The sequence below is a fragment of the Anomaloglossus baeobatrachus genome, chromosome 5 (genome assembly GCF_048569485.1).
Source record: "Anomaloglossus baeobatrachus isolate aAnoBae1 chromosome 5, aAnoBae1.hap1, whole genome shotgun sequence".
NCBI classification, from domain to species: Eukaryota; Metazoa; Chordata; class Amphibia; order Anura; family Aromobatidae; genus Anomaloglossus; species Anomaloglossus baeobatrachus.
This window is the reverse complement of record NC_134357.1, coordinates 189,088,217-189,108,510: the sequence shown is the minus strand read 5'-3', so window position 1 is coordinate 189,108,510 and position 20,294 is coordinate 189,088,217. Positions and strand designations below refer to the sequence as shown.

The window sequence follows — 20,294 nt, the reverse complement described above, 5'->3', positions numbered from 1 at the left end:
TCTCAGAATGTACCCGACTGTTGATTTTGCTACTCCAAGCATGTCTGCTATCTCTCTGATGGATTTTTTCTTTTTTTTTCAGCCTCAGGATGTTCTGCTTCACCTCAATTGAGAGTTCCTTAGACCGCATGCTGTCTGGTCACAGCAACAGCTTCCAAATGCAAAACCACACACCTGTAATCAACCCCAGACCTTTTAATTACTTCATTGATTACAGGTTAACGAGGGAGACGCCTTCAGAGTTAATTGCAGCCCTTAGAGTCACTTGTCCAATTACTTTTGGTCCCTTGAAAAAGAGGAGGCTATGCATTACAGAGCTATGATTCCTAAACCCTTTCTCCGATTTGGATGTGAAAACTCTCATATTGCAGCTGGGAGTGTGCACTTTCAGCCCATATTATATATATAATTGTATTTCTGAACATGTTTTTGTAAACAGCTAAAATAACAAAACTTGTGTCACTGTCCAAATATTTCTGGACCTAACTGTATATATGTATATTTTTTTTACATTTAAGAAATGTGTTCTAAAACCCTTCAGTAATAGTCAGATAATATAACAAACTTTTTTAAGTTTATATTATTCTCTTGAGGTTCATTTGACAATATTTTTATATTGAAAATGAAGGGTATGCTCTCAAGTGAAAGGCCCAGGGGGCCACAACAAATATATTAAAATCAATCCTTTCATGGATGAGAAACCCTAACAAGGTAACTAAGAGGTAAGAAACAAATTGGATCATAAATAACTGTTTTTAGGGTATCCTAGGGGTGATTTAAGACACGGGTCAAAATCGACCCATTAACATAAGAAAGAGTAACAGAAAGCTAACACAAGAGGAAGGTTAAAATGTGGAGCCCAAAACTGGATCCCATATTCCAGATCTGGCCTTACAAGTGATTTACAGAGGGTTAACAATACGTTGGGATTACGGGATTTGATCTCTCTTTTCCTACACTCTCAAATCTTGTTTGCATTTACAAAACACACTTGGAGATCATGTGATTGCTGGGACCGACTGAAGCATCAACCTTACATATGCTTCTATTCAGTACATAGTTCTCAATGAGTGCCAGGTAGATGGCTAGAAAGAAGACCAGAGTGAAGGAACCACTTCTTTCATTTTTCCAAGTTTACCCGCTGCCTGACAACCAAACTTGCCCCTGCATAATCGGTAAAGCAGCAATGTCAAAAAGCCAGTAATCTCCGCACCCACACTGATGCCCATAAAACAACACTGGGCAGTTGAAAATGGGTGAAAATCTTAAATAAAAACACACTTAAAAGATATTTTAATATTCATTGGCAGGTTACCAGACTGCTGGAGTCAGTGCTTCAAAGAGCCACCACACACAGACGTATCCCGGACATGGGCTACAACTGTTGCGTTCCTTGTGTCAAGCCACTCATGACAAATAGACAACGCCAGAAGCATCTTACCTAGGCAAACAAGAAAAAGAACTGGACTGTTGCTCAGTGGTCCAAGGTGTTGTTTTCAGATGAAAATAAATTTTGCATTTCATTTGGAAATCAAGGTCGCAGAGTCTGGAGGAAGAGTGGAGAGGCCACAACCTAAGCTGCTTGAGGTCTAGTGTGAAGTTTCCACAATTAGCAATGGTTTGGGGAGCCATGTCATCTGCTGGTGTAGTCCACTGTGTTTTATCAAGACCAAAGTCAGCGCAGCCGTCTACCAGGAAATTTTAGAGCTTCCTTCTGCTGACAAACCTTTTGGAGATGGAAATTTAATTTAATTTTTCAGCAAGACTTGGAACCTGTCCACACTGCCAAAGGTACCAATACCTGGTTTAATAACCACAGTATCACTGTGCTGGAGTGGCCAGCAAACTCGCCTGACTTAAACCTCATAGAGAATCTATGGGGTATTGTCAGGAGGAAGATGAGAGACACTAGACCCAACAATGCAGATGAGCTGAAGGCTGCTATCAAAGCATCCTGAGCTTCCATAACACCTCAGCATTGCCACAGGCTGATCGCCTCCATGCCACACCACATTGATGCAGTAATTCATGCAAAAGGAGCCCCGACCAAGTATTGAGGCATTTACTGAACATACTTTTCAGTAGGCCAACATTTCTCAGTTTAAAATCATTTTCTCAGTTGGCCTTATATAATATTCTAGTTTTCTGAGATAATGATTTTTGGGTTTTCATTAGCTGTAAGCCATAATCATCAACATTGATAGAAATAACCACTTGAAATAGATCACTCTGTTTGTAATGTCTCTATATATTATATGTGTTTCACTTTTTGTATTGAATAACTGAAATAAATTAAGTTTTTGATGATATTCTAATTTATTGAGAAGTACTTTTATATATATTTATTATTTATTTCTTTAAATAATCCACCATGATCATGATCATATTCAGTACCTGGTTTTATTTGTAAGCCATAATCAGAAGTAAAACCTGCACAAAGAAGACACTGAAGTGTGAATGAGACCTTATAATGAAGTCCTGTGGCTCAGTCTACTAAACCTGTATCAGGATAGACATATGGAAGCATCTAAGCTGGCTTATAGCCGCAATGATCAGCACTAAACAAACCGAAAAAATGGGACCTCAGCTTTGAGTAGAAAGGAGTGATTAAAAGAGAAGTCTGCAGAGAGTGAATAGAGAGGATCATCTGACCAGAATAATCCAGAATCCAGAGGACTGGCTGACCAGAAGAATCAAGAGAACTGGCAGACCAGAGGGCAGATAAACGGTATCCAGACGACTGTGAGACCAGATAGGAGAAAATTGGCAATCATGTGAGGATGACCTGAGGTGTACATTATGGTACAGAGGGGACCGGGGACTTGCTTCAGGAGATGAAGGCGGCCAAAGTGACGCATCGCTGAAGAGATTCATCAATATGATACTTGCGGCCTAACTTGCATTAGGGTCTGTATCAAGATCACTATAGTAGACTTATTGATCTAGTGAATATAATATCAACCCCTTTCTTCCCAGAGAATACTACATATACTACAGAGTAAGGTATCAACAGAGACACCATTGTAAACTGTAGCTGTTTATTTACCTGCATAATAGAAGTGTATTGTTAGAATTGTTATACCGTGTTTTTCCAAAAATAAGCCCTCCCCCAAAAATAAGCCCTTGCAGGGATTTTCAGCATTTTCGGAGCAAGGCTTAAATATAAGCCCTCCCCCGAAAATAAGCCCTAGTCCTGGAGCAATAATGAAGTGTCCATGCATCTAAAAAAGGTTACAAATACTGCAGGACACTTCATTATAGACAGCGGCACCCTGCAATCACACACCCGATGCTGAGTGGCAGGACCTGCAGTGATCACACACTCGCACTCATCATATCTCTCACGCACACACACACACACACGCACACACACACAATCAGATCTCACTCACACACCAGATCTCACACACAAACATCGGATCGCACATACAGTCAGATCGCACATATAATCAGATCGCACACACAAACATCGGATCACACGCAAACATCAAATCACACACACAAACATCGGATCGCACACACACCTCATCCAGCGATACCGATCTCTTCTCGCCGGCAAAATCCTGAAAGGCAGTGCAGTGGAGCGCAACGAACAGGACCTGCGGCGGGACACGTGACTTGCTCTCATTATTCCCTGCGGCCGTAAGCGCTGGATGTGATGTGTGCGATCGGCTGTGTGTGTCTGCGATCGGCTGTGTGTCTGTGATCTGCTGTGTGTGTCTTTGATCTGCTGTGTGTGTCTGAGATCGGCTGTGTGTGACTGCTAGGCTGTGTGTGTCTGCTATCTGCTGTGTGTGTGTGATCGGCTGTGTGTGTCTGCTATCTGCTGTGTGTGTGTGATCGGCTGTGTGTGTCTGCTATCTGTTGTGTGTGTGTGATCTGCTGTGTATGTCTGCGAACGGCTGTGTGTATCTGTGATCGGCTGTGTGTGCCTGCGATCTGCTTTGTGTATCTGTGATCGGCTGTGTGTGCCTGCGATCTGCTTTGTGTATCTGTGATCGGCTGTGTGTGCCTGCGATTGGCTGTGTGTATCTGCGATCAGCTGTGTGTATCTGTGATTGGCTGCGTGTTCCTGTGATCGGCTGTGTGTATCTGTGATCGGCTGTGTGTGCCTGCGATCGACTGTGTGTGTCTGCTATCTGTTGTGTGTGTGTGTGATCTGGTGTGTGTGTGTGTGTGTGTGTGTGTCAACCAGCAGCAGGGGAGAACGGCATGCAGCACCGACCGGAGATCACAGGAGCACCTGGGAGCCACGCAGACGTACGGGTCTGGTGAGTATGAGTTTCCTGGGAAGTGGGGGGGTCTGCTTTTTTGGGGGGTAAACTTACCCCCAACCGTGTTTCTCCAAGAATAAGACCTCCTCGAAAAATAAGCCCTAGTGCTTTTTTGGGGGGCAAAAAAAATATAAGACAGTGTCTTATTTTTGGAAAAACACGGTATTAACCTTCATATTCAGAATCAATATACTGTATTCATGGAATAAAGTATTCTGTATCGCATTCCTGTAATTTGCTAAATTCTTGCATACCATACAATAGATACCTAAATTTTTGTGTTTAAAAAATAAATAATCTTTGGTTTAGGTTACCACTCCGTCATCATCTTCTGTGCCGTTGCAGCCTCTCTCCTATTTACAATAGGTTGAACTTTATGGACTTTAATTTTTGCCTTCAACCTGAAAGCTATAAAGTAGTGAACTACAGTATGTACTATAATTTAAGAAAGGAGATTCAGAAATGGGGACAATAAAAAATACTAGCAGCTGATTTTTTTTCCTTTTAGTGTTATCCATGTAGAAGATTGCTACGTGGTAGTGTTATTAATGTCTTTTTCTTCAGTATGCTTCTTGTCGGATAACTGCAATTCGTAAAGCACAAATAGCTTTTGCAGAAGTCTAACTAGAAATGTGCCAGTATGCCGTTACCGTCATTCCTTTTCCTTTTATTGGTTTTATAACATAATATAACACAATATATGCATACAAGTATCTGTATCTCTCAAGGGTGCAACATTCACAACTTTATATGGACTGCTAACAGTCATTAAATATATCCATTTGGTCAAAGGTCTAATAGATGCTGTAATACAGCAACATGAATAGTGAACATCAGGTTTAACTGAAGATTTGAAACACCTTATAAAACTCAATATGACGTCAGTGCGGCAGCCAATGCCAGACACTGGGAAAGCGGCGGAGACTCCGGGGACAGTGAGTTAAGCAGATCTGTTTGTTTGTAACAATCTGCACCCAGGGTTCAAGATTTTCTTAAAGGGGACACCCATTAAAGTTTACTCTTTGTAAAGAGTAAAGTAAAAAAAATTGTTAAGTAAAGAAATTGAATTTTCACATTTATTTTATGTTTGAAATCTACAGTTTTCTCAGATCTCTGCTTGCCCTAAATAAATGGAAACCTTATAGTTTACTTTTATTGGGTAATAATCTGCATGCACAGGACAGATTTACATCCTCTGGAAGTTACCAATGAAAATTCTTATTGAATAACTACAAGCAAAGATCTTGAAAACTTGGGAATTGATACAGAAAGTTTCCTGGAAAATGGTGTACTTTTTATTATACTAAGAATAATATTTATTTGGTGGAACAATATAACTGCTATAGAGGGGCCGAAGCACTCATGGCTACAGCACTCACCTGACATCCCTCACCAGAGGTGAAGTGAGGAGACCAGAGGAGGATGCTAACAGCGACAATGGCGTGATCCAGTAGGCAAGTATCTGTTCATTTTCATTTTAAGACCATCATACACCTATTTTTAATTTGAAAAATATGTAGAGGACAATCCATTTTAGTTTGTGTTGGAGGTATCACTATGGCCATTGTGTGACTTAACTGAATGCAAAACATTTATTTACAGTCAAATATTTTACAATTATTAAATATTTAGCAAAATGATGTTTTGAATATAAAGCACTTAACTAATTACATTTATAAATGACAGTCTTAACCTCTCAGCTGTCCCTGGCCTCCTATTCCCACACTGCCCAGCTAGATAGAGAACAGCTGGAGTATGATACTTGGCCAAAACGTTACATTATGTCTTTTAACTGCTTCACGGCAACAGCAGTTGATCAACAAATATAGTATCATTATTCTGGATAAATGGTTAGTGGATTACATAGGTCTTTGCTTACTTTACCTAAGGGTAAGTGCCTTCACTAAGAGTTTTCCCAATGGAAAATTTGTAACAAAGACCTCCACCTTCTATCTGCGTTTTGTAATACTAATGACTCTACATATCAAAGGGGCCTTTGGGCCACATCAGGCATCAGTGCCCAAATGAGACTGCTGCCTCAGCATCCCCTGTAGCTAGACCCCAGTTTCTACCTATATTTACCAAGCAAATATATAGAAGTTCAAGTCAGAATATACTGTATGGTGCAAATATTTTAGGCAGATGTGGAATAAATGCTGCAAAGTAAGAATACTTAAAAAACAGAATAGTTAATAGTTTGCTTATCAATTAACAAAATGCATAGTGAATGAAGAAAAGAGAGATTAACTCAAATAAATATTAATAAGTAATAAGTAATAAGTTTACTTAGGTACTCTTGCACAGTCAGGGATTTTGTAAGCAGGTGTATGAATAATTAGTTATACTAAATATGCACTGTGATTATAATTTTTCATATGTAGTTTGAAACAGTTATTAACTAAAACAGAAAAACCTGTATACAAGGCCTTAAAGTGGATAAGGAACAGTCAAATTCTGCCACTAAACTGAGGTTGTGGAAGACAGTTTCATGCCACAGCACGTATACCATGGCAAAACTGAACACAACAACAAGACACAAGGTAGTTATACTGCATCAGCAAGGTCTCTCGCAGGCAAGGATTTCAAAGCAGACTAGGGTTTCAAGACGTATCGTTCAAAATGTTTTGAAGAAGCACCAAGAAATGGACAACATTTAGACCATGGATGCAGTGGTCGGACATGGAAACTTAGTGCAGCAAATGAAAGACATGTAATGCTAACTTCCCTTTGAAATTGGAACTTATCCAGCAGTGCTATCAACTCAGAACTGGCAGTAGCTGGTGAGACCCAGTTACACCCATCTACTGTTTAGATAAATCTGGCCATGAGTGGCTTTTATGGAAGAATTTACTTTTCACATCCACAGCTTGTCTCTGCAGATTTCAATTTTGTCCAGTCTTCTGCAGCACATCCCAACACTATGCCCCTGAATAAATTATTGCCCCTCACTATATTCCCTGCACAAAATATAACCTGCGGATTGTCCCTTTTATGGTACTTGCCATCCCCTCTCTTTTGTATACTGGGCCCCCTCTTCATTCTGTTCTCTCACACTGTGTCCCCCCAATAGTTCCCAGTCTATATACCTTGCCCCTTCATCACATTCCCATAACCCCGCCTACTGTCCCCTCCTTGCTGTGCCCTCACATCGTCTCCCAATGTTTCCCCCTCTTTATATCACCCCCCACACAGTACCCAGTTTCTCTACCCAGCCATCTCACACTTTTCTTCCTGTATACTGTCCCCTGATACTTTTCTCCTCAAAAGTATCTTCACACATTTCCCCCCTCCTTCATGCTGTCTCCTTATACATACCACATGCTAACCATATTGTCTCTTCACATATTTACACCCTCGCTTTCAATAGTGTCTCATCACAAATCACCCTGCTCCTCATACCGTTTCCACACCATCCTTCCCTTTATTCCCCATACTGTGTCCCTATACATCCCACCTAACTCCTCATACATTTCCTCCTCACTCCCAATACTGTATCTGCACCCATCCCCCTCACTCCCCATACTGTGTCCTCAAATTTATCCCCCTCTTTGCTCACCATACTGTATCCGCCCCTATCCTTCACCCTCACGCCTTATAATGTTTTGTCAAGTTTTTCCCCCTCTTTTCATAAAAAATCTTTGGTGTCTTTAGCTCCATTGGACCACTTGCCACACCAAACTTCTCAATGCCTATGTGGCATCGGCGAGCGATGTCAGCAGCATTATCTGATCACCTTATCACTCTGCTCATGTCACCCTGACCTCTGACCTGGAATTGTTGGCAATAAGAGCCCCAATTGTACTATAGCCTGAAAGATGCAAGTACTATTGATTACTGGGACCCAGAGTGCTACATTTTTTCTGAGTCAGCTGTCAGCTTGACAGCTGGCTCAGAGAATTGCCGAATGCCACTCTTGGGGGTGGTAAAATGCAGATGCCAGTAGGACACCTTGGCCGACCGTATCAGGCAGGCTTGGTTGCAGTACAATAATGAGTGTCTGCAAGTAACAGTGAAGCATGGAGGAGATTACTTGCAAGGTTGGGGCTTAAATGAAGTTGGGGATTTGGTCAGATTTAATGGTGCTCTCAATGCTTAGCAATACAGGCAGCTTATTCATCATGTAATACCATCACAGTTGTGTCTGATTGGCAATAGGTTTGGTGTCTCTATCCTGCTTCAGAATGAAATAAAGCCTATGTTATTATGAACTGTCTTCAGCACAAAGAACATGGAGTCCTGGAATTGAGAATATGGTCTCACAGAGCCCTGATCTCAGCATCATCAAGTATGTCTGGGATTACATGAAGAGACAGCAGGATTTGCACAAACCGAAACTCACAGAAGATGTGTGGGTAGGTCTCCAAGATGTTTGGAATAACTTCCCTTCCGAATTCCTTTAAAAACTGTGTGCAATTATAACCTAGAGCAAGTGAAGAAGGTAAAGAGGGGTCACATGAAATATTGATGTGATTTAGATTTCTCTTTTGTTATTTCACTTTGCATTCTTGTGAACTGATAAACAAAGTGTTAACACTTATATTTTTAAAAACATTCTTACTTTGCAGAAATGTTTTCCACATCTGTCTAAAACTATTGCACAGTACTGTACATTAAAAATTTACAACCACATTAGGCTTTGGGTATCTATTGGGAACCAAAAAGTTCTATTTGTAATACAATATATTATTGTATTATACTAATTGATCTTGTAATAACAGCTACCACATTTTACCTAATAGGAATCAGTACATGTTGTTGGGTGTAAAATCCAACCCTTATGGGTATAAAATGCAGCCCTTACATTGAAAATTCCACACTGTATATATGCTACAAGTAAAATAACATTGCCTTCAGAACTTCGATAAACTCCCAAGAAAGATCTAAAAATCTGCAGGTAAAAAAATCTTTTAGGCCATGTGCGCATGTTTGCTTTTTTCCTGCGTTTTGGCTGTGTTTAAAACTGCACTGTGTGATTGGCAAAGTGCACGCGTTGTGCTTCCCCAGGAAAGTCTATGAGAAGTCAGAAATTTCCATCCGCACATTGCTTTATTTTAGGAAGCGTTTTGTTTGTCAAATATTTGTCAAAATCGTTGCCTAAAAAAAGCAACATGTCACTTCTTCAGTGTGTTTTTGTTGCATTTTCCAACCATTTAAATGAATGAGGGGTGTCCAAACGCAACCAAAATGTTTAGCTGTGCGTTTGCACTGCATTTTGGTTGCATTTTGGATGCGTTCTTGGCAACAAAAACGCAGGTCTCTCTCTCTCTATTAGCCACAAAAGAATACATTGATCCATATCAGGGATACATATAATTTTTCAGAAGTCACCAAAAACAGGAATTATATACAAATTGACTCTGTTCATAAATTCAATATGTTGAAGAATAAAGGCTATGTGCCATTAAAGTTTGCAAAAAATACAAAATGTTTTTTATTTATAGGACAATGCGACATAGGAACACACAGTAAAGTGCAAAAAAGTGAGATTTAAAAACAATGCACACAAGCACAAAAGACAGGGCAGCCGTGCGTGTCAGGAATAGATGTATAACGAGGTCTTAACTGCATGAGAAATATGGTTAATGAGAGACTAGAAGTGGCCAAGATGAAAAGCTGCATAGTTGCATGATTTTTATATAAATAATCCCAGTATACCCAGCTTGGCCACTAGAGGTCTCACATAATTGGATAATCTCTCTCTCTCTGTTGGTGTCAGTCTCTCTCTCTGTCGGTCGGTCTTTCACTCTGTCAGTCAGTCTCTCTCTCTCTGTCGGTCTCTCTGTCGGTGAGGGTCTCTCTCTCTCTGTCGGCCGGTCTCTCTCTCTCTGTCGGTTGGTCTCTCTCTCTCGGTTGGTCTCTCTCCCTGTCAGTTGGTCTCTCCCTCTCTCCCCCTCTCTCATACTCACCGATCACCGTTGCGGCGATTCACAGTGTCACACTGCTCCGGCGGCTTCTCCTGATTTTGAAAGTGTCGGCCGCTCATTAGCCCATCTCATATTCACTGCTTCCCTTGCCCACCGGCACCTATGATTGGTTGCATTCAGACGAGCCCCCACGCTGAGTGGCAGCTGTCTCACTGCAACCAATCACAGCCGCCAGTGGGTGGGTCTATATCGTGCAATAAAAAAAATAGATGAATGATTTAAAAAAACTACGTGTGCCCCCCACAAATTGATACCCAGCCAAGATAAAACCACACAGCTGGGGGCTGTTATTCTCAGACTATGGAGACCTATTGTTTTTAGGCTGCCCCCCCAGCCTAAAAATATCAGCCAGCAGCCGCCCGAAATTGCCGCATTTATTAGATGCAACAGTCCCGGGACCTTACCCGGCTCTTCCCAAATTGCCCTGATGCATTGGCAATCAGGGTAATAAGGAATTAATGTCAACCCATAATTGCCACTAAGTCCTAAGTTAATCATGGCAGGCATCTATGAGACACCCCCCATGATTAACTTGTAAGTTAAAAAAATAAACACACACCCAAAAAATCCTTTATTTCGAATAAAAGCCAAAAATCCCACCCTCTTTCACCACTTTATTAATCCCCAAATACCACTCCAGGTCCCACGCCATTCACACGAGGTCCCACGATGCTTTCAGCACAGCTACATCAAAAGCTGACAGCGAGTGGCCATAGAGCACGACCGCTCCCTGTGAGCTCCACGCAGAGACTGAAGTGAGTGGCGCTATCAGCGATGACGTCACTCAGGTTACATGGCCACAGGTGGAGTCCTCCACCTGTGACAGCAAGTCGCCCAAGTGACTGAAGTGAGCCGCGCGATCAGCGGTGCCATCACTCAGGTGATATGTGGTCTCAGGTGGAGGACTCCAGCTGTGGCCACGGGTAACCTGAGTGACGGCACCACTGATCGCGCGGCTCACTTCAGTCACTCAGGTGATTTGCAGTCACAGGTGAGTCCTTCACCTGTGACTGCAAATCAGGCGGCAACACAGAGACAGAGCCGCACAATGACAGTGAGCTCGGGTGAAGCTCTGACATCAGTGCTGCGGACCCCGCACTACTGCCTGTGTCATGGCACTGACCTCAGAGGTTCATCCGAGTTTCTGACAGCACACAAAGACAGATCAGCGTGATGACAATATAGTCGGGTAAAGTTCATCCGAGTTCATTCTCATTGCGCGGCTCTGTCTCTGTCTGCTGTCAGCGGGCAGTGATGCTCTACAGTGCTGCTGTGACAGAACAGGGATGTCACAGAGCTGAATCGCTGTGGGATCGCACTGTCAAAAATGCATCCAAAACGCATATAAAATGCATGCAAAATGTATCCAAAACGCATGCGTTTTGGATACATTTTTTTTGTCAAACGCAGTGTTTACAGTTGTCAAAGTCTGCCAGACAGTGCATTTTTTTGTCAAATCAAGAAGGCAGCGTGTGGACATACCTTTAAGACAGGCAGTGGGTAACATTACCCTGAACCTTACAAACTGAAAATTATATAAACTTCTACAACCAGAATAAAACCTCTTACCTTTTCATATCTACCACCAAGAACGTAACGACAAAAAGACTGACTGCACTCACCAAACTGAACTGAAGTGTGAACAGGTGCATAACTGAACATGACATAAAATACAAAAAAGACAGTTTGCACTATGATAATGCTAAAGTATGGAAACCATGAATGTGTGAACATGGACCTGCATTACTGCTAAGGAAAATCTAAGAAAAATTAGATATTTATTATATATATATAAATGGCCATTTGTATATCTGCCCAGTTGCCACTTCACGTCATATCTCGTAACTGGTACCTACACTATGCTGACGCCTTTCTCTGGGTTAAAAAGCTCCTGTGTATCGGCAAGTAGGAACCTACTATATAGGATAAGATTACCTATGGCAAGTGGGGGAGGGGTGCACGGTCAGAAGGTATGATCCTCTTAATATAGACAAAAAGACTGCACTCACCAAACTGAGGTGTGAACAGGTGCATAACTGAACATGACATAAAATACAAAAAAAGACAATTTGCATTCTGATAATGCTATAGCATGAAAATCATGAATGTGTGAACGCATGCATTTTGGATGCATTTTTTTTGTCAAATGCAGTGTTTACAGTTGTCAAAGTCTGCCAGAAAGTGCATTTATTTTTGTCCAATCAAGAAGGCAGCGTGTGGACATACCTTTAAGACAGGCAGTGGGTAACATTACCCTGAACCTTACAAACTGAAAATTATATAAACTTCTACAGCCAGCTTTGACCAATACATTTACATTAAGATATGAATCGAATAAAACCTCCTACCTTTTCATATCTACCGCCAAGAACGTAATGACCACGGTCGCAGAGGTCGCCATAGCAACCGAGCCCAGCAGATTAGAGGTTGGTGCCCGGTGCCCTCAGTGACAGAGAAGCTGCACTATTCTGTGGCAGACCATGTGGCCGCTATATGGATCGTGAGTCAGGGGGGCCCGGTGTAGGCAGCGGCAGCACCAGGTCCCCTTCACCTGTCATCGCACACAGCAATTATGAAGTATCGAGTGGCGTGCTCCACTCCATGCAGCATCACTCTCAGCCTGTGCCTGTAGTCGTCATCTAAGTGCGGTGAGGTTATGACGTTACTCCTGTGCGAATGCTGTGCTGAGAGCACAGAGTGCGGGATGGGAGGACGCTCTGCCTGGAGCAGTGAGGGAACAAGGAGAGGTGAGTATTTGTTGTTTGTTTTTTTAAATCAGTGAGTATACGGTGACCAGAGGCCTATGGGGCTGCATTATACATTGTGGTCTATGGGGCTGCATTATACATTGTGGTCTATGGGGCTGCATTATACATTGTGGTCTATGGGGCTGCATTATACATGGACTATACGGGTCCATTATATATGGAGGTCTATGGGGCTGCATAATACAATATGAAGGACACCTTATACATGGACTATAGGGGTGCATTATACATAGAGGTCTATGGGGCTGCATAATGCAATATGAAGGACACCTTATACATGGACTATAGGGGTGCATTATACATGGAGGACATGGGAGTGCATAGTACAATATGAAGATCCATACGGCTGTATTATAATACATATTGGACTATGGGGGCTGCATTATGATATATGGAGGACTATGGGGGCTACCTTAAACATAGACTATGGGGGTGCATATAAAACATGGAGGACTGGGGGTGCATTATAATATATGGAGGACTATGTGGTGCAGTATAATATATGGAGTACTATGGGATGCATTATAATATATGGAGAACTATGGGTTGAATTATAATACATGGATGACTATGGGAGTTGCATAATAATAATTGGAGGGCAATTTTATACATGGAGGACTATGGGAAATGCATTGTAATACAGTACATGGAGGACTATTGGGGGGAAATTCTAACATATGAAGGCTTATGTGGGACCCTTTATACTATATATGGAAGGCTATGTGGGGGCCATTACAGTATTTGAAGAGCTATATACAAGGGTGGACAAAGATACAAGCATGGGATGGGAATGTTTGTGTTGAGGGAAAAAGGCTCAGCAACCAGCTTTCCCATGCTCTGCTATACATCTTCTCTCAGCACCCAGCTTTCCCATACTCATATCGTAAAACTGGGTGCTGAGGGAAAGATGTATAGCAGAGCATGGGGAAATTGGGTGCCGAGGACAAGATAGATATCAGAACATAGGAAAGCTGGGTGCTGACAGAGGGATTTCAGATCATGGAAAACCTGGGTGCGGAGGGAAAGAGCCAAGTGTCAGCATCATTATCCCGTACCTCGAGTGTCAGCATCATTATCCGTACCCCAAATGTCGGTGTACGTGGAGGGGAGCGGTGGGCACCAAGTCCAAACTTTGCATCGGGACCCATCAAACTCTAGTTATGCCTCTGTCTACTGCTGTTATGAACATCTAGGTGTTTCCGTGGATACAGACTATAAACAAACCCTATGTTCTGCAGTTGCACAGCCTAAAACAAACATAAACTTGAGGTCCTGAAGACAACACATGGATTGGTCATTTAAGGGTTTACTGTTAAATCAGAAAAAGATATGTTTGTAGTACAAGTGCCCAGTTTTACGAGGTCATGAAAAAAGACTTTCATCAAGCATGTTTCATAGCCATACAGTATATAGCTTTATAATAAGTAGAGACATAGGTTTTCTAACACTGGTACCCCCAGCAAGTATGGGAGCTAAATCCTCCAAAGTACTTTAACTGCTAAATAATTAGTGAGTTACATAAACATAGTCGGAGGACCTCTTAGTAAGTGTGGATTTGGCCACTCTTAGCACTTCACAATGCTTACGGAGATGAGGATTGCATTGCACGCACACATCAGAACAGATGTTTTTCCTCTTGTGTCTCTTACATATTAATCATTGTTTCTGCAATTGGCTTTAGTGCTGGTTTTGATAACTTCAGTGTCTTCCATCTCATGATAAATATCTCCAATGTGACAAAACTACTCTGACACTGACACAAGCTTCACCCACTCACTGAATTAATATACATACTGTATTGTTACATATAAACTAAAGCAGTTTCTTAAAAAAATATATGGTAGAACACTGTGGGAGAAATCATAAAATACAGGGTCAGTCAATCATTGCAGGTGCAAATGTGCTGCAACAGCAGGAATGTAGGTAAGAGCCTATTTTCATATCAGACATTGATGACATATCAGCACAATATGCCATAAATGTCTGATTGATGTAGGTCCATCACCCATCCCCTCATTCCACTATACCGCTGCACAACCAGCTCTACCCTCACCTACTGTATCCTCACCCATCCCCTCATTCCACTATACCGCTGCACAACCAGCTCTACCCTCACCTACTGTATCCTCACACATCCCCCTCATTCCACTATACCACTGCACGACCAGCTCTATCCTCATCTACTGTATCCTCACCCATCCCCGTCATTCCACTATACTGCTGTACAACCAGCTCTACCCTCACCTACTGTATCCTCACCCATCCCCCTCATTCCACTATACCGCTGCACGACCAGCTCTACTCTCACCTACTGTATCCTCACCCATCCTCCTCATTCCACTATACCACTGCACGACCAACTCTACCCTCACCTACTGTATCCTCACCCATCCCCCTCATTCCACTATACCGCTGCACGACCAGCTCTACTCTCACCTACTGTATCCTCACCCATCCTCCTCATTCCACTATACCGCTGCACGACCAGCTCTACTCTCACCTACTGTATCCTCACCCATCCCACTCATTCCACTATACCTCTGCACAACCAGCTCTATCCTCATCTACTGTATCCTCACCCATCCCCCTCATTCCACTATACTGCTGTACAACCAGCTCTACCCTCACCTACTGTATCCTCACCCATCCCACTCATTCCACTATACCGCTGTACGACCAGCTGAACAATCATTTACTATATCATCACCCATCCCCCTCATTCCACAATACCGCTGCACGACCAGCTGTGCCCTCACCTACTATATCCTCACCCATCCCCCTCATTCCACTATACCTCTGCACAACCAGCTCTATCCTCATCTACTGTATCCTCACCCATCCCCCTCATTGCACTATACTGCTGTACAACCAGCTCTACCCTCACCTACTGTATCCTCACCCATCCCCCTCATTCCACTATACCGCTGCACGACCAGCTCTACTCTCACCTACTGTATCCTCACCCATCCTCCTCATTCCACTATACCACTGCACGACCAACTCTACCCTCACCTACTGTATCCTCACCCATCCCCCTCATTCCACTATACCGCTGCACGACCAGCTCTACTCTCACCTACTGTATCCTCACCCATCCTCCTCATTCCACTATACCGCTGCACGACCAGCTCTACTCTCACCTACTGTATCCTCACCCATCCCACTCATTCCACTATACCTCTGCACAACCAGCTCTATCCTCATCTACTGTATCCTCACCCATCCCCCTCATTCCACTATACTGCTGTACAACCAGCTCTACCCTCACCTACTGTATCCTCACCCATCCCACTCATTCCACTATACCGCTGTACGACCAGCTGAACAATCATTTACTATATCATCACCCATCCCCCTCATTCCACAATACCGCTGCACGACCAGCTGTGCCCTCACCTACTATATCCTCACCCATCCCCCTCATTCCACTATACATCTGCACAACCAGCTCTATCCTCATCTACTGTATCCTCACCCATCCCCCTCATTGCACTATACTGCTGTACAACCAGCTCTACCCTCACCTACTGTATCCTCACCCATCCCCCTCATTCCACTATACCTCTGCACAACCAGCTCTATCCTCATCTACTGTATCCTCACCCATCCCCCTCATTCCACTATACTGCTGTATAACCAGCTCTACCCTCATCTACTGTATCCTCACCCATCCCCCTCATTCCACTATACCTCTGCACAACCAGCTCTATCCTCATCTACTGTATCCTCACCCATCCCCCTCATTCCACTATACTGCTGTATAACCAGCTCTACTCTCACCTACTGTATCCTCACCCATCCCCCTCATTCCACTATACCGCTGCACGACCATCTCTACCCTCACCTACTGTATCCTCACCCATCCTCCTCATTCCACTATACTGCTGTACAACCAGCTCTACCCTCACCTACTGTATCCTCACCCATCCTCCTCATTCCACTATACTGCTGTACAACCAGCTCTACTCTCACCTACTGTATCCTCACCCATCCCCCTCATTCCACTATACCGCTGCACAACCATCTCCACCCTCACCTACTGTATCCTCACCCATCCCCCTCATTCCACCATATCGCTACACGACCAGCTCTACCCTCACCTACTGTATCCTCATTACACTATACCGCTGCACTATTATGTATAGCCCTTCTCACATGTAAAACGCCATGGAATAAATGGCGCTATAATAATAAATAATATTAATAATTGTCCTGTTTAGTGCATGCCTCTACATCGAAAATATGTAGAATATATAATAAATTTCCCTTTCATGTGAACATGGCTTTTCAGTGTAGTCCCAGCATTCAGTAAAACACTGCCTCCTCTGTGGAACATGAACTGTGTAAAAAGCTCGCGAGCATTAAGAGGTATCACACGTTTCCTTATAGCTTTGCAGACTTGTGATTGGCTATAGGAGGAATAGGATATTGGCTATTATTATGCTTAATCAGGAGTATATAGCAGGTACAGAGGGTTGTGGCTTTAGCTGGGCTCTGCAGTGTAAGGGTCCCAAAAAGTTTCTCCGCTCCATATGGGTAAACAAAAACTAATAATGACATGTCACAGATTTTGGAATATGTGTGTTTATAGGCTAAGTGGTTTCCTGTACAAATGGCTTTACCATGCGCAACTATATGTTTTTAGTTAGATTGTGAATGCATTTCTTTGTCCAAAGCTGTGGAATATGGAAGTATTAAATAATAGGAAAATTAAAGAAATATTGTGATCCAAAAAATGCATTTAGTATTTTCGGCATCACCTGTAGTAGAGACTAGTTTGTGGGTACTCCGTTTACCCTTATAACATTTTTTATTCATAAGTCTCACAATCAAGACACATTCAGCTCTGAATAATGATACGCCGACTATAATTATTTTTTATGTCATATGTCAAATGATTCTGTCCCAGGATACAAGCTGGTGATCATTTAGTTCATGCCTATAGCGGTAATATGATGAATTTCATGGCATGTCACAGTGACGATGAAAACATATGTATTAAGTTTACGCTTCCTATATGTAGACACTACAAAACATGCAATCAGAACATTACCAGTCAAGCTTTTCCCCAGCGCAACTAGCAGCAGGAATGCAACAGGAATCATGGTGCCCATGCTGATACTATGATGCAGCTTCATCCAGCTGACAGAATGTTTCTGCTCCAGGGTTCTTAAGATGTCTTATGTCACTTTATCCTGAAGACTGAAGTAGGATAGTACCAGAAAGCTGGCCAGGATATATTCTACACTGCCTAACAGCAGACCCAGTGATCCAGCAATCTGGCAGAATTCCAGAGAGACTCCCAAGTCCGCCCCCCCACCCCCTTTGTATTTATACACTAAGGGCGTGCATGGAATTCAAAGGCCAGCATTTAACCTTACAGGAAAAGTGGGTGAAAAAAAAGATCCATCACTTTAACTCCCTCTGTGCCTTGGAGCAAAAACATTGCAGATTTCAGACGAACCTCGTCTAATGCAGTCACTGCTGGTAAGCCACGTGTGATCTGCATAGAGAACAGATGTTTTAAGTAAAAACTTCTATTCACAGATTTACATGGCACTTTAGGGGAGATTTCATTTCTTACAGGTATTTTCTTACCATCACCAGAGGTAGAAAGCCTATGGTACAATAGTTTGTAGCTGATGTGCAGTTGCTTTATCATTACATTTGCTAAAATGTAAAACTGCAAGAATCCATTCGGCAGCAGAGATTACAGATGGAGCACAGAATAAAATGTAGTTCTTACAATATCTACAACAGGTGACGAGCTGCAAGGAATTAGGTGAAAGAAAATATAGATAAATACAGAGAACCTCTAACTCCACTCTTTGATAATCCAGCTTTTTCCTGCAAGAGTGGGGTCTGAGGAATTTATGTTGTGCACATTGGATCACAAAGGAAATGCTAGCTGAACTGTGAGATCATTCATTCTTCAGATATCACCTTGTCATGGTTCTCTTACAACTACAATGGTTTGACTCATTTGTCCATCCAGTCTTATTCCTGTGGACATAGCTCACTCCTTTAGGCCTCCTTCACACGTCCGTGTCTCCGGTACGTATTTGATACGTTTCCTCACGTGCCAGAGACATGGGCATGTAGCACCCCTGAGGTCTCAGGTGCCACAAAATGTGAATGTGGAAACCCAAACCCCGGAATATCTGTGCCAGTCAACACACCAGCACCTTCAGGTCAGACACACAACCCCAATTCCAGACTGAGAGATTGTCTAGCAACAGGTAAAAAAGATGGGGACTGATTGGATTGTCATCACCCAATTTGTAGGCAGAGACCCAGCAAGGGGAGGGGCCAGTGGTCAGTTGGGAAGTTGGCGGGAGAAAGTGAGTAGTCAAGTTTGAGTTGGTTAAGTGGGAAGTCAAGGAGTGGAGAGGTGGAAGTAGAGAGTTGAGAGTGAAAGTACAGAAAGAAAAGAAAAGACCTGAAGTAACAACAGAGTGCTGTAACAGGAGTGAGGGACTGTGGGGAACCAGGACTCCAGGAACCGTAGATTACCTGTGTAAGTGTAGTACTCCAGGAACCGTGGGACACCTGTGGAAGTCTGGAACCAAGGCTCACAGGACTCAGTACAAGGCGGGGTGCAGGCCCTAGGACAGCGGGACACTTTATGGTCAACTGTTAATCTGCCAGGTGAGGGGATCTCCAAGGTCCATCATCACACAAAAAAGAGTCTGAAGCATCAGCAGCAAAGAGGGGACCGGGGATTGAACCCCTTAAATAGTCCAGGCTGCGTGCAATAGGACCAAGACAAAGATGGCGGGGTTCCCAAGAAGCTCTAGGCTACGGGAGCCCATCAACAACAAGTGTGTACGGAGGACAGCCAACCCAGGTGACAGCTGGTACGGAGTACAAGGAAGCGGGAACACCTGTAACTGGCACCAGCGGGTCCAGGTACAAAGCTCAAAGTAAAAGGCAAGTTAAAACTGCAATACCGGTATGGACTGTTTCCTTCCCGCCTTCGTACACATATATTGACTGTTTCTTACTACAAGCCCCAGCATCCACTGCGGGAGCCCAGCCATGCTTGTGGAGGGCCCAAAACACCTAAGCTGCACTACTGCATCAGCCTCAGCAGGACCCTGCAGCGGCAGCCTCAATAACCTGGCCACACACTGCAAGTGGCATAGTCGAAAAAATCTTTTTTTAATTTCTTTTCTTTTTCTCCCATTTTTCACCCCCTTTTTATCGGACCGACCCCCAGGATCACGGAACCGGGCATCGGCCGAGACCACGACTGTTCCCCCCTGTGCACTGCGCGCCCAGGACAAAGTACCACACAGCCCTGGGGCATCACACCCTGAACTTGGCGT

At 43.2% G+C, this 20,294-nt stretch overlaps 1 protein-coding gene across 3 annotated transcripts in view; it reads right to left on the bottom strand.

Moving 5' to 3' along the window:
* PLAC9 (placenta associated 9) overlaps positions 1-18,229 on the bottom strand; it is a 71,020-nt gene extending 52,791 nt beyond the window's left edge. The window contains exons 1-2 of one of the 3 annotated variants that reach the window (XM_075349053.1): positions 18,020-18,229; positions 8,614-8,694 (exon numbers count right to left, since the gene is read on the bottom strand). In XM_075349053.1, coding sequence (XP_075205168.1) covers positions 8,614-8,694; positions 18,020-18,104 — 166 coding nt within the window. In that variant the 5' untranslated portion in view covers positions 18,105-18,229. The remainder of the gene's footprint in view (positions 1-8,613; positions 8,695-18,019) is intronic. The other 2 variants (XM_075349055.1, XM_075349054.1) reach the window with 2 other exon arrangements.
* Positions 18,230-20,294: the final 2,065 nt, after the last annotated feature.